Here is a 13,924-nt window from a genome sequence, read left to right on the forward strand (position 1 = left end):
TTCTCTTGTCACTACTGGAAGTCCATAAGGGATTTTTCTCTTTCTGGAGTAAAGATGACTTACATTAATCAGCAGAAACTTGTCTAGGTGCTTATGCGGTTTCTTGTTCTAAGTGGAAAATAATTAAACACACAAAGATAAATAGATACCGGCTGGGAGTGAATTCTAATAAACCCTTGCATAGATGGAGCAAAGATTTTGCTCCGAATGAAGACAGAACAGGGGTCAGAGGTTTAGAGAATGAGGCATAAATTAGTTTCAGACAAAGGGAGAGGTGGTGAGAAAAACATGCTTTGATAGCAAGTTTTTTTTTATCAGAATTTTCTAAGGGTGGTTATTTTCTTTGGGGACGCACAAAATGAATTTCCTTAATTCCTCAAGAAGTCAAGAGTGCTGACTTGTGGCAACAAAGCTGTTCTCTAACTGAACGGTGGCGGTGGCTCAGAAACCTAAACGTAACACTCAACGTTCGTGAAGCCTTTTCCAGCTTGCGCCCTTCTTTCTCGTGGCCTGGCTACACACCTGTGGGGCAGGTGTTATTACCTGCCTTTCCCAAAAGGAAGAAATGAGTCTTCGAGTGAAGTAACTTTACCCCAACCCAGTGCCGTCCCCAGGAAGCCATTCGTGAGGCCACGAATGTAGTGTAGTCAGTCACATTGGTGCACCTGTTCAGAGCGTTTCACTAGCCATGTCGGGGAAACCCACTCAGCCGTTAAGCTCCCAGAGTTGCTTTCCATACTTGGCCCAGAATATACGTTTCAGTGACAGGTCAGTTCCTCCATTAGGCAGTCTTTGAAAATCAGTTCCTTTTGTTGTGTGTTGTTTCAGGAAGCAAGGGCTGCTTGCTTTTTAGGAATTTTCCATTTTCTCCTTTTCAGAGGCTCTTGGAATAAAGCTTTGAGGAGTGGGGATCTGGATTTGGCTGATGATGCTTGACCAGGGATTGGCAAACCATTTTTTAGAAAGAGCCAGATAGTAAAATTTGGGGGCTTTCGAGGCCATAAGGTCTTTATGGCAGCTACTCAACTCTGCCATTGTGGGGTGAAAGCTGCCACAGACAACATGTAAATGAATGGGTGTGGCTGTGTGCTAATAAAACTTTATTTATAAAAACAGATAGTGGGCTGGATTTGGCCCGTGGGCTGTAGCTTGCTAACCTCTAGACCGGGGGCATTCTTTCTTTCGTGTGGTGTGGAATACCTGTGAACTAGCTTTGCATGGCCTATGTTACGGAGCACTCACAAGAACCCTGTGAGGTTGCTGCTACTCTTCCCATTTAACAATTGAAGCTGGCAGAGGCCGAAAGACATTGAGCAACTGGCTTGGAATCACGCCGCTAGTGAGTGATGTGACAAAGGTAGATCTCGTGACATCTGGCCTCTAGTCAGGTGATCTCTCCTGGCATCGTGCCCCATATTATCCATTAGTCAAGGTACAAAGAGGCCTTTGAACTGCAAAGAAACCTACGCACCAAGATTTTGTTATTGATATTAAGAGCTCTGCATGGTTCTGAAAATTCAGTATATTGATAATTCTAGAGACTGTCTAGGGTCAAGAATGATAGTTTATAACTACACAAAAGGTATGGCCGTTAAGGAAGAAGTCCAAGTTTGGTGAGTGGAAAGAAGGCTGGAGACATGTTCCAAACCACAGTCAAGAGTGAGTCAAGCCTGATTTTGTTACATCTGTTACCCTGCACATGTCAGTGTTGAAAACAGACTCCCAGCCAGTTATTTCTGAACTTCCTTCCCTTTCAAAGTGAGCCTTTGGTCAGTAGGAAAGTATCATGGCTCTCAAGCTTGGCCATGGGACCCAGAAACCTAAAGGGAATACTTCACCTGATTTTAGGTTCGGCTTCAGAAGGTAAAGCATGCAGCGGCCTTCAAAACCAACTCACTGCCTTTTCTTTCTTCACCTGCAGAAGGCCACCATTAGCCACGTGTCACCTGATAGCCTTTACCTGTTCCGAGTCCAGGCCGTGTGTCGGAATGACATGCGCAGTGACTTCAGCCAGACGATGCTCTTTCAAGGTAAGGCCAGTTCCCTTCTTTCTGGCCCTGAGTGGCCCTGCGCCCCTCCTTCTTTATGCTGCTTTATCTTTTTTCCTGTTAAGGGACTGGGACCAAAAAAAAGTAAATAAATAAGGCTGGCCTAAGAATCAAGGTGGAGTTTTAAATCCCACCTGAAATGCCTCAGGAATTTAGGTCTGTCTTTTAGGTTGAAGGTTTCATAGGCCAGAAGAGGGGGGAGAAGAGCAAAGTGTTGATTATTTATTTTACTATTGATATTTTTCCAACTATGAGGAACCAACCAAGTATTTTTCTAACACTGTCATCACAAAATTGCCTCCCAGTCATGTTGTAGCATATCATCTTTGGATTTCTAGCCTGATTCAGTTAGCTGTTCTCTTAAGAACTAGAGCCCAAACATACGGCACACTCTTCTAGCTCGTAAGCCACACAAATGAGCCCCTGCTTGCAGGATGCTTCTTGAGAAATAGATGCATGTATCTGCTGATATAGGGTCTAGTGGAAATTTCCAGGGCCAGGACTAGGGTGAGGCAAGAGAAGCATTTACTTTGGTGCAAAATTTAAGAGTGCACCAAAAAACTCAGTCATCAAGATATATTTTAATGAAAAAAATTTTAGAAGCAAAATCAGTAAAAAAAAAAAAGTTTGTGGACAAAATACCCAAATTCTTTTTTTTTAAGATTTTATTTATTTATTTGACAGAGAGAGAGAGCACAAGCAGGGGGTGCGGCAGGCAGAGGGAGAGGGAGAAGCAGACTCACTGCTGAGCAGCGAGCCCGATGCGGGACTCGATCCCAGGACCCCAGGATCATGACCCGAGCCAAAGGCAGTCGCTTAACCAACTGAGCCACCCAGGCGCCCCAAAAATACCCAAATCCTAAATAAAGATAGGATCCACTCTGTCACACTTGTCCCAAGCTAATCCCAACCCCGGTTCCACTGAAACTTTATTTACAAAAATAAGCAGCCGGGCTGTGGACCCTAGTTTGCTGACCTGGTTTGGCGACAAGCATCAAGACCAGCATTGGGGGGGAGGGGACAGGGCATTGGGCCCTGCTCTGCCAGCCTAAGGTCCTCTCTGATAAGGTCCTTTCCTTCCGGGATCTCCAAGTTCAGAGAAACCTCCACACCAAACTAGTGGTTCTTAATCTTTTTGAGTCACGTTTCTGATGAGGGCATTGGACCTTTTCCATAGAAAATGCCAGAATTTTGCATACAACTTAGGGGGCCCCATGAAGCCCATGGTCTGTGGACCAGCGGCATCAGCATCATCTGGAAGTCTGTGAGAAATGCACATTTCTGGGCCCTTCCCAGAACAGTTGCCTCAGAACCTCTGAGGGTGGGGCCGGGAATCTGAGTTCTAACCAGATGGCCCAGGTAACTGGCCTGCCCAGTGAGAACAGAAGTGCTGGTCCAGAGCTGGGGCCCCGCAGTGGGGTCCCCAGGTTTGAGTCTGGCTGCCACTCAGCGCTGGTGGGACTCAGAGAACATTTATAAGTTTCTCCAAGTTACAGTGTCCCGGTCTGAAAAGTGGTAATAGTAACAGTACCTACCTCACAGGAGCCTTGTGGGAATGACATGCAGAGCGCCTGGTACCATCCATAAATAGCCCCTCAGTATTCGGTTTGATCTAAAAAATAATAAATGATGAACCCGTCAAGAAGCCCTCCAGCCTTCGATTCCCTGTGAGGATCCCTTCTAGCTTTATAGTTTGGCCTTTAACTGTTCTTTCCTCATGTTCACATTATGTCACCCTTCCTTTTAAACTAATTGAAATGAGCATGGCTGAATTTTTGCCCACGTAAGTCACGCTTGCTACGTCCACCTGTGCCTTGAGTGTCTTGGAGGCTCTGGCCGCGCTGAGGAGGGTCCAGTGGGCCGGAGCCAGGTCTCTGCCGGCCCAGGGGAGAGAGAATGGGAGGCCACCATGGGAGCTTGCTGAGGCTGGGGCCCTGGAACTTTGGACACATAAATCATGATTAAGCCTCCCGTGTGCTCCGACCGAGAACCTGGGCTCTGCAGAATGCCTTTCCTGATTAATAGGCCCCCGAGCTTGCTGGCTTCTGCGTGGACTTTGAAAAATTAAATGTTTGTAATGTAATGTAATTCAAAAAGGCCTTGTCAGCTATAAATTCCAAGCATGGAATATTTAAAATGTCTCATCACAGAGACTTGTTGAAATTGGCCAGTGTCTCCTTTGTGTACGGACTCACTTTGTTCAGAGGTGGATGTGAGTTGACTCATTTTATATATTGGTGTTTGTCCCTATGTGTTGACAGAGGGGCATGATCCTCCACTCCTCCCCGTGGTAGCTTTCGTGTCTTCCCTACAGCAGCCAGCAGCCAATGTACCAGCTAAACCTTTGGGTAGGCTTGCACACCTCCTGTTGGGAGCCAAGTATGCATTTTTTTTTTTAAAGATTTTATTTATTTTTGCGAGAGAGAGAGCATGAACCGGGGAGGGAGGGGAAGAGGGAGAAGCAGGCTTCCCGCAGAGCAGGGAGCCTGATGCGGGGCTCGATCCCAGGACCCTGGGATCATGACCTGAGCCAAAGGCAGATGCTTAACTGACTGAGCCACCCAGGTGCCCCCAAGTATGCATTTTTGAGAAGTAGGGCCCAGTGTACAACGCTGAGCAACAATTAGGATTTAAGTCTTAAAAGGGAAGAGGAAAAGCATAGAGAATTTCACAAAAGCCTTGCTCAGAATAATTGGGTTTCCCAGTGATGAAATTTACATCTGGTTTGGGAGCATGAGGAAGCCAGGTAGACTCTTCACATTGTAATAAACATAACACTGTTTATATTCTGTATAACATAATAAATGTTATCTATTTGCCTCAGTGTGGTAAATATAATAACAGTAATAATAGCAAGTGGTATCTGCAGAATGGCTCACAGTTACATTTTCCCATTAGTTATGTCATCTGACCCCGTGGCAGCTTGTAATGTACCTGTTATTTTACAGATGGAGAAATGATTTTCTAGGCAGTCAAGTAACTTGCAGGAGAAATTACTTGGCTACTAAGAGGGGTCTGAATTTCTTATTCCAAAGCCCAATCATTTTTACACAGCAACAGACCACCCCTAAAGAGTAAATATTACCCTGTAACCCCAGTAACTCAACAAAATGAACGAAAAGATTGATGGTGTGTTCAAAGCCTGTCTGCAGTTCTCAACGGTCTTGGAAAATCATGGTTCTGGAGCTTTCTCTTTGAGCCACGGACTCATCAGGCAGCCTGAAGCCAACGGATCCTCTCTTAGCATGGCTTAAAATAAATAAGCAAAATACATAGGAAAGGGAACCAATTATATCCAAATACAGTTGTCAAAATATTTTAAACAAACAAATTTGGATGTAGTCATATATGCTTTTTTTTTTTATTAAAGCATTGAATGACAAGCAGTAGGTCTGTTGGCTACTGTGATTTCTGAGTAGTGATGAACATAAATGATGCTCCAAACTAGCTATGACAATTAGAAGGCAGTGTAAAAATATCTGACTTAGGTCAGAGACAAAGCCACTGGTCCCGCTAGTGTGGCTGAGATTTGTTGCCTGCTTTCATGGTGGAAGGAAACGCTACATGTCAGTGAGAGCTTAGTGGGAAGGCAGATGCCTTTTCTCCCCCGTCCCTGGATCCCATTCGGCCCGTGGGCACCAGGTTCAGCGCTTTGGATCTGAACGGTCCTGGAGAAACGTCCTAGTCACCCCGGCTTGAACCAGGCAAGAGCTGTTCGCTCCCAAGGCTGCTGTGTTTGACCTGGTTGTCCTGACTTCTAGATGGGCCTTTTCTGCACGTCCGTCTCTTCATACATTGGACTTCACAACTGTGCAAAATGAATGTATCATTAGGTCGGGGGTTGCAGACTGCCATGCCCCTGGGGCCGCGCAGGGAGCCTGTACAGAGGAGAGGAGGGTTATCAATGGGAAGCTGGAGATCCTACGTCCACCAAAAGGAAGTGAGGGACGCTCAGCCCCAGCAGGAAGGAGAGTCAGTTTTACCGAATATTGTGATTTTTCAGGATAAGAGGAAATTGGGATTTTTAGGTTGAAGGCTACTACAACAAATTCAGTTTTTAAGAAAGCTTGCCGGCCAAACAAAAAACTATGTCAGTCATTGGCCACTTCTGGTTTAGGTAAAAACTTACAACAGGTATACATATTATTTATTTTGGCATTTAGCCTTTTTTTTTTTTTTTTTTTTGCAGATTTTTCAGTGCCATGTATATATAGGAAGCAAACTTTTAGTTTATACAACAGTACTGTTTTTTGAGATAACCACAAAGAGGCATTTTTTTTAAAATTACACTGTTTCCCATTATTCACAATAGTGAAGCAACCCAAATGTCTACTGACGAATAGATAATAAAATGTGGCATATATAAGCATACAATGGATTATTATTCAGCCTTGAAAGGAAGGAAATTCTGACACATGGTCCAGCATTGTATGAACCTTAAAGACATCATGTGGAATGAAATAAGCCAGTCACAAAAAGACAAATATGTATGATTCCACTTACATGAAGTAGCTAGAGCAGTCAAATGTGTAGAAAGAGTGGGGGAAAGGGGAAAATGGGTCTTGTTTAATGTGTACAGAGTTTCCGTTTTGAAAGATGAAAAAATTCTGGAGATTGGTTGCACAACAATGAAAATATACTTAACACTACTGACTTGCACACTTAAACGTGGTTAAGATGGTAAGTTTTATGTTATGTGCATTTTACCACAATTAAACATTTTTTTTCAGTTCTACTGTTTACAGTACTAACATATGGCCAAAAAATACTGCAAGAAGGAGGAACACCAGCACGAGCATTGTGTGGATCATATAAGAATTTGACCACTTAAAGCAATGATGGCAATATCTTATAGGGTTTCAAAACTTTAGAAAAAATATATGACAATACACAAAAGGTGAGGCAGGCAAATAGAGTTAAATTATTGTACAGCTCTTACGTTTTTAGCAAGTGGTAAAAGTACTAATTTAAGGTACACTACAGTAAATTCAGGATTCTTATTATAATGACTGAATGGATAATATAAGAAATTATAAACAAAAAATAATAGGTATTGAAGGTGGCTTGGTCAGAGAGCATATGGCTCTTGATCTCAGGGTGGTGAGTTCGAGCCCCATGTTGGGTGTAGAGATTACTAAAAAAAGATGATAACAATAAACTTTAAAGAAAGATAACAGGTAGGAATAGTGGAATGCTATGATTCCACTTCTATGAAGTTCAAAGATAGACAAAACTCTAACAGAGGTCAGAATTGTGGTTACCTTTCGGAAAGGCGGGGTAGGTATTAAGTGGGGTGTATTCACACCTGCTGGGGTCCTGGAGAACATCTGTATGTCTCCGTGCGGGTGGTAGTCACACAGGTGTTTACAAAGGAAATTAATTAGACTATATACCTAAGCTTTGTATATTTATTTAAGTTGTACTTCAAAACAGAAAACAATAAAAATTCAAAAAAAATTTTTAAACTAATAGCTTAAGACAAGAGCCAGCAAACTATATAGCATTCTGAAAGTTTTTTTAATGATTCACAAGCTAAGAAGGGTTTTACATTTTTAAGTGGTTGGGGAGAAAGTCTGCAGAGGAATACTATCTGGTGACATGTGGGAATTATATGTAAAGCTTAAGTAAAGTTTTGTTGGAACTATAAAAAAAAGTGTATTGCTTACAATGTAATATCTTTGTTTCAGCTAATACTACTCGAATATTCCAAGGGACCAGAATAGTTAAAACAGGAGTGGTAAGTAGCAGATGGTAATTGCTTTGTCGTGTCCCGTGGTTAATTCACATGCAATTAAAACTATCACCACGAGGTGGCAGTATGATGTTGTTAAACTGCTCATGAAGAGGTGAAAATACAGAAACAATTACATTTCTCACTGTTTATGTTATGAAAAGAAGCTATGCAACAGAGTTAAAGCAGTTGTGTTACACTGTATAATTCTTATCAAGATAAAAACTCTCCAGATTTTAAATTATTTATCATCTGTGGGATCATACAACATAGGAGTGCAAAACGTCTCTTCCAAGTCCTTCATTGGACATGTGCTAAAATTCAGAGGTTGTCATTTCCCAACGTTACATGGATTTGCAAATTTCTGGAGCCTCAATTAATATCTAAGCTTTGCCATTTCTAGTGTAACTAACAATCATAATATTAATCACAGTGTTGGTGATAACAGTAGTAGCCTAAAATTTACTGGCGTTTCCTGGGTTTTAGGCACAGATTATTTTATTATTTTATTTACTCCTGGCGGTATCCCACGAGATTGGTGTTACTGTTGTTCCCATTTTACAGATGAGGAAACTGAGGCCCGTGAGTTAAAAGTGATGCATCCCCCAGACAGGGGCCTGTCAACTCAAGCCCAGACCGTCTGACTTCTCTGTCTTGGGTGCCTTATCTTATGTGGCATTTGGCATTTCATTAACCAGCTTCAGAACCTAACATTTGCTAACTCGACAATCCTTAAACTACAAAGTTTCCCAACTACGATATGGTGATCATGTTATGAAATCAAAGTTGTTCTGGCTGTGTTGTTTTGAACCATAGAAGTGATGGGATGGAGATCTGGATTCTGTACACCAGGTTATAAGAACTAAAATTAAACGGATAACTTAGAGCAACATTTCTTGTTTTCCCCAAGGTTCAATGTGTGGCTCCCACATGTAAGCCCCAGTTGAGTATGGTGGGAAGAATGAGCTGAGGCTCGTGCACAAGCAGCCCTCCCTCCAGCCCTTAACATCTCTGTGCCTCGGTTTCCTGACCTGTAAAATGGGGTGATGATCCTACGTGCCTCCGGGGTAGGGTGGGAAGGCCCGGCACACAGTTGGTACTTGTTAAATGGAATTTCTCCTGTTGCCATGTACGTGGGCATAGGTTTCGCCGTGGATAGAGCCAGAGACTCTGGAGGTTGCGGCAGCTGTGAGCCCGTTGCAAAGCGTGCCGTGTTGGGTGTAACTCCTGCCTCTGCAGTGCGGGGGGCCGCTCCAGAGGGCTTTTCTAGACCTCACTGCTGGGTGCTCTCCACAAGGGCCACTGATATATGAAAATGCAAGGGCTCCTGTCTCTTCCAGTGTCACCCTGGGATCATTCGGCCATCCGATCGATGTTGCCGGTTTATTACTTAGCTGATACTTGTCTTTACGCCAACTTTAATGGTACCTTTTTTTTGGCAGTTGGCTTCCTCCTAAGCAATCAGGGTGAAAAGTTGGGTTTGATATGCTAGTTGAAATTTTTAATGCACTCAAAGTCGTTGTAAAACCATTAAGACCAGAGGTGGTCAACCACGAATCACCTCGTGTCGGCTTTGGCACCGCTCTTCGAGAGACCCTGTGAGGAAAATAAAAGATGAGTAAAACCCATTAAGGGTCATAACCAGGGCCTCTTTCCCAGTCCTGATGACTGACACCACTCTGCTCTCTCTTCTGTCCCCTCTCCCGCCCTCCCCGGGTGACCCCTTGAAGCCCACGGCGTCTCCTGCCTCGTCGGCCGACATGGCCCCCATCAGCTCGGGGTCTTCTACCTGGACGTCCTCCGGCATCCCCTTCTCATTTGTCTCCATGGCGACTGGGATGGGCCCGTCCTCCAGCGGCAGCCAGGCGACCGTGGCCTCGGTGGTCACCAGCACGCTCCTGGCCGGCCTGGGGTTCAGCAGCGGTGGCATCCCCTCCTTCCCCAGCACCGTGTGGCCCACGCGCCTGCCCACGGCCGCCTCGGCCAGCAAGCAGGCCGTCAGGCCCGTCCTGGCCACCACGGAGGCCTTGGCTTCCCCGGGCCCCGACGGCGACTCGGCACCGACCAAGGACAGCGAGGGCGCAGAGGAAGGGGAGAAGGATGAGAAAAGCGAGAGTGAGGATGGGGAGCGGGAGCACGAGGACGAGGGGGAGAAGGACGCCGAGAAGAAGAAGAGCGGGGTGACCCACGCCGCCCAGGAGCCGAGGCAGGACGAGCCCACCGCCACCCCCTCGTCTCCCAACAGGACTGCCGAGGAGGGCGGGCATCAGACTCTGCCCGAGCCCGGGCAGGACCACACTGCCGTCCCCACACACCGGCCCGATGCCGTGGGGGGTGCCCGCCCTGGCCTGGACGCCGGCTCGGTCACCTCCACCCAAGTGCCCCCCACGGTCACAGAGGAGCGTTTCGAAGGGAGTGATCCCAGGAGGCCCCAGATGCCATCGAAAAAGCCCATGTCCCGAGGGGACCGATTTTCCGAGGATAGCAAATTTATCACGGTTAATCCAGGTAAGTGGCCCGGTCCTCACCTGAGGCTCCATGCTGCTGTGAGCAGGCTCGTCCTTTAAAAAAAAATAGGGATGGGAGATGAAGCTCCAGAAAGTGCTTAATGTTCCTGAAATGGTATATGTCCCTGGCATAAAAGATGTGTGTGTGTGTATCTGTCTGTCTGTCTCTCTGTTTTTTATTCTAATAAGAATAATCTCCTCTCTCTTTGTGGCTGGAATAAGACCTTCTGTGATATTTGTTTCCTGATAAAATCTACTTAACTCAGAATAACTTCAAGGATTTAAACTACGCAATGAGGGGCGCCTGGGGGACTCAGTCGGTTAAGCATCTGCCTTCGGCTCAGGTCATGATCTCGGGGCCCCTGGATCAGCAGGGGAGTCTGCTTCTCCTCTCCCTCTGCCCCTCCCCCTGCTGGTGTGCTCTCTCGCTCTCTCTCAAATAAATAAATAAAATCTTTAAAAAGAAATAAACTACACAGTGAAGGAAATGAATAAAAAAAGACATCGATCTTAAGAAGTTTCTTCATTAAGATTTCATTCCTCATTCACTTACTCAGCACCTGGGTTTAGGGACTGGTGCCAGGCACGGGGTGGGTGCCATCCCGGGGGCGGGGGGGAGCACAGCCCCTGCCTCTTGAGGCTTGCTGACTGCCTAAAGGACACAGCGATGGTGACACTGAGCTAGCGCGCCCGCCGGGAAGCTAGGAAGCAGGCTGGTACAGAGCAGGCCAGCAGGGTGGCTGGCTAGCCAGGAAATGAGCTAACTGAGGTTGAAGATGGTGAACGGTAACAGGAAAGAAGCAGGTACTGTTAAAGAAAATCATGAGGAGGGCAGGGACCCATCTTAACGAGCATAGGCAAATCTGGGGATGTGACCTGCACCCTGAAACCAAAAGCATGAGATGCCCCAGAGTGGGGAGAGCTGGTGTTAGCCCACCATCCTCGCCCAAGCAATGGGGCTCTCTATGCCAGAGCCCCGTTTGCCGTATGCATAACCCAGCTTATGGATGGTGAGGCCAGGGCGTGGCTGGTCTGGCCTCCGCCCTGAGGTGGTGATCCCCGTCACCCTGACCCGTAGTGATTCGGTGCTCTATCATGTGCTCAGATCCTACCGAACCATCCTGATAGTCTCTGCCAGGCAGCCGTGAGCATGAGGGGTTGTTATTGTTGTGAGGGGTTTTCTTAATAAGAAATTCTTCTTTTTGCCAGACTACAAGATGTTTAGCAACAATTTTTTTTGCATCTAAGCTGTTGTGGAGTTATAAGAGTGCAAAAAAAAAAAAAAGCAACTGGTAAATATTTATTTGCTTTTGCACTTGTAAACATTAAAATTCATCTAAAGCTGAGATCTCGTATGTTAAGATACAACTTAGAATAAATTTTCATGTTTTGAATTACGTTGCTCCTTAAAGCTGGTATGGACTCGTTTTTTGAAGTTTGGGTTTCCTATGGGTGTTGCTCAGTTTGTCCTGGTTTTCAGGAAAAGTGTAGAGTAGCCTTCTGTGGAGTTGAGTGGAGGAAATACTGGGCCACTTATAAAGCTGTTTGAAGCCATTCTGATATGAACAGTGACATTTCCTCTAGGAATTACTGTGAGACAGTAGAATTTCTTGCATTTGAAGATATTAAATATTTATGGAGTACCCGCTGTGTCCTGGGCACCGCATGAAACATTGGGAATAGAATACAGATCAAGGCAGGCTTCTGTTCTTCCGGGGGTTTCTGTTCTAGTCGGGGAGCTTGAGGATATTCCAGTGAACAAGTGCGTAACGTCAAATAGTGGTGAGTGCTTGGGTTGGGGAGGGGGGCAGTGTGGCATCGAGTGGTCACTTGAGCAGAGACCCAAGTGGTGAGGAGGTAACCATGTGGAGATCCTTGGAAGAGCATTCTAGGCTGCAGGAGGAATAGCAGATCCAGAGACCCAAAGTCGGGATTGATTTGGGAGTGGTCGAGGAGCGATCCCAAGGCCAGTGTGTGTGGACCCTAGAGAGTCAGGAGGGAGGGATAAGGGATGAGTTCACAGACGGGCAGAGCTCAGACCAGGAGGGGGCTCATCATCCATGCTGAGGATTTGATTGTAATTGAAATGGAAAACCAGTGCTGGATTTTAGCGGGAGACTTGCTCATCTGATTAAGTTTTTTGAAAGACCCCTCTGGCCTCTTTGTGGAGATTATACAGGGGAGGCAAGAGGGGACACAAGAAGCCCAGTTAGGAGGTGATGGCAGTGGCAGCTTGGACCAGTGGGGTTTCTCCAAAGACTAGTGGTAGACCTTGTCGAGAACGGACTTTCAAGCTTGAGCGGCTGTGCCTGTGGACTCAGGGCTCTGGCAGGAGGTCTTCTCTGCCTGTTCCTCTTAAACGCGTCTTTGCCCGTACTTCCGACAAAGATGGCTGTTGAGAGCTTAGGTTGGGAGTGTTCATACCTCGTGAGACTAGAGAGCAGTGGGGGACCTGGGCCAGTTCCAGGTGGGAGGCAATGAGTCATTGGGATTGGTGAACCTTGCGGATTTGCTGCCCCAGGGCTGGGGCGTGTGGATCTCCAGCTTCAACCATCGGGCATCCACGTGTGCCATCTTGGCAGAGTCTTGGCAAGCAGCTTCTGGAGTCACATCACCCCAGTAGCCTCTGCCCCTTATTCACTCTGGCTCCTCAGGCGGTCTCCGCTCAGCGTTGTCATCAGTAAAGTGGGGATAACAAGAGCTCTTGGAGATAAGATAAATGGAGTCACCCTTGCTGTCAGTCACGAGGAAGGAGGAGCTGTCCCCAGCCCAAAGGCCACGAAATCACAATGGCGACCATGAGGAGGCCCCTAGCAGGTCTTTCTTTTGTAGTCCTCCCTGGACATTAAGGAGCATGCCAAGACTCTGGTCCCCAATTAGCAGGCATTCAAAATGACCTCCAGGAACTGTGCTCTTTCCCCAGACTGGTAAGCCAGAGCAACTCCCTCACCACGTTCATCTAGTGGGAAGGTTCACGTCTCAAAGCCTTGTGGGCCATAGGTCTCTGTTGAAACTTGTCAGTCCCGCCAGGTAGCACAAAAACAGCCAAAATAATATGTAAGTGAGCAGATGTGGTTGAATTCCAACAAAACGCTGTTTACAAAACCAGACAGTGGGCCTGGTTTGATCTGTGAGGAGGCATTTGCCAACCCCTGGTTTAAGTAGAAATACGTGTGTGCTTCTTGGTTGAGGAAGGATATGAGTGACTCAAGGGTAAAACCCCCAACCCCACATCAGTCCGTGATCCCCACTGCCTCGCTTCACTTCCAGCCCTTCTAGCCTTTCCCCGCCTGCCTCCTCCAGCTTGACATTTACTTTTTAAAAGCCACTCACCTTCATGTCAGTGGTGACTTATTTTAAAGGCTTTGCATGTACATTTGTTTAAATCTCATTTAGTTTTTCTTCACAGTAAGTAAACACAATTATTTTCATCAATCTTTAGCCTCCTTTTTTTTTTTTTTTTTTTTTGAGCAAGAGAGAATCTCAAGCAAACTCCCCACTGAGCGTGGAACCCAACAGGGGGCTCGATCCCCAAGACTCCAAGACCATCACCTGAGCCCAAATCAAAAGTCGGACACTTAACCGACAGAGCCACCCAGGCGCCCCTATAGTTAGCGTCTTTGAAACAAGCATTAATG

General features: G+C 46.1%; 1 protein-coding gene across 4 annotated transcripts in view; it reads left to right on the top strand.

Moving 5' to 3' along the window:
- The window catches only part of PTPRG (protein tyrosine phosphatase receptor type G), a 701,636-nt gene that overhangs the window by 587,979 nt on the left and 99,733 nt on the right, over positions 1-13,924 (top strand). For all 4 annotated transcript variants that reach the window (XM_032411651.1, XM_032411652.1, XM_032411653.1 and 1 more), the window contains 3 exons: positions 1,922-2,030; positions 7,736-7,785; positions 9,510-10,287. In XM_032411651.1, the coding sequence (XP_032267542.1) occupies positions 1,922-2,030; positions 7,736-7,785; positions 9,510-10,287 (937 nt within the window). The remainder of the gene's footprint in view (positions 1-1,921; positions 2,031-7,735; positions 7,786-9,509; positions 10,288-13,924) is intronic.

This window comes from Phoca vitulina, unplaced genomic scaffold, assembly GCF_004348235.1.
Source record: "Phoca vitulina isolate PV1807 unplaced genomic scaffold, GSC_HSeal_1.0 scaffold13, whole genome shotgun sequence".
NCBI lineage: Eukaryota > Metazoa > Chordata > Mammalia > Carnivora > Phocidae > Phoca > Phoca vitulina.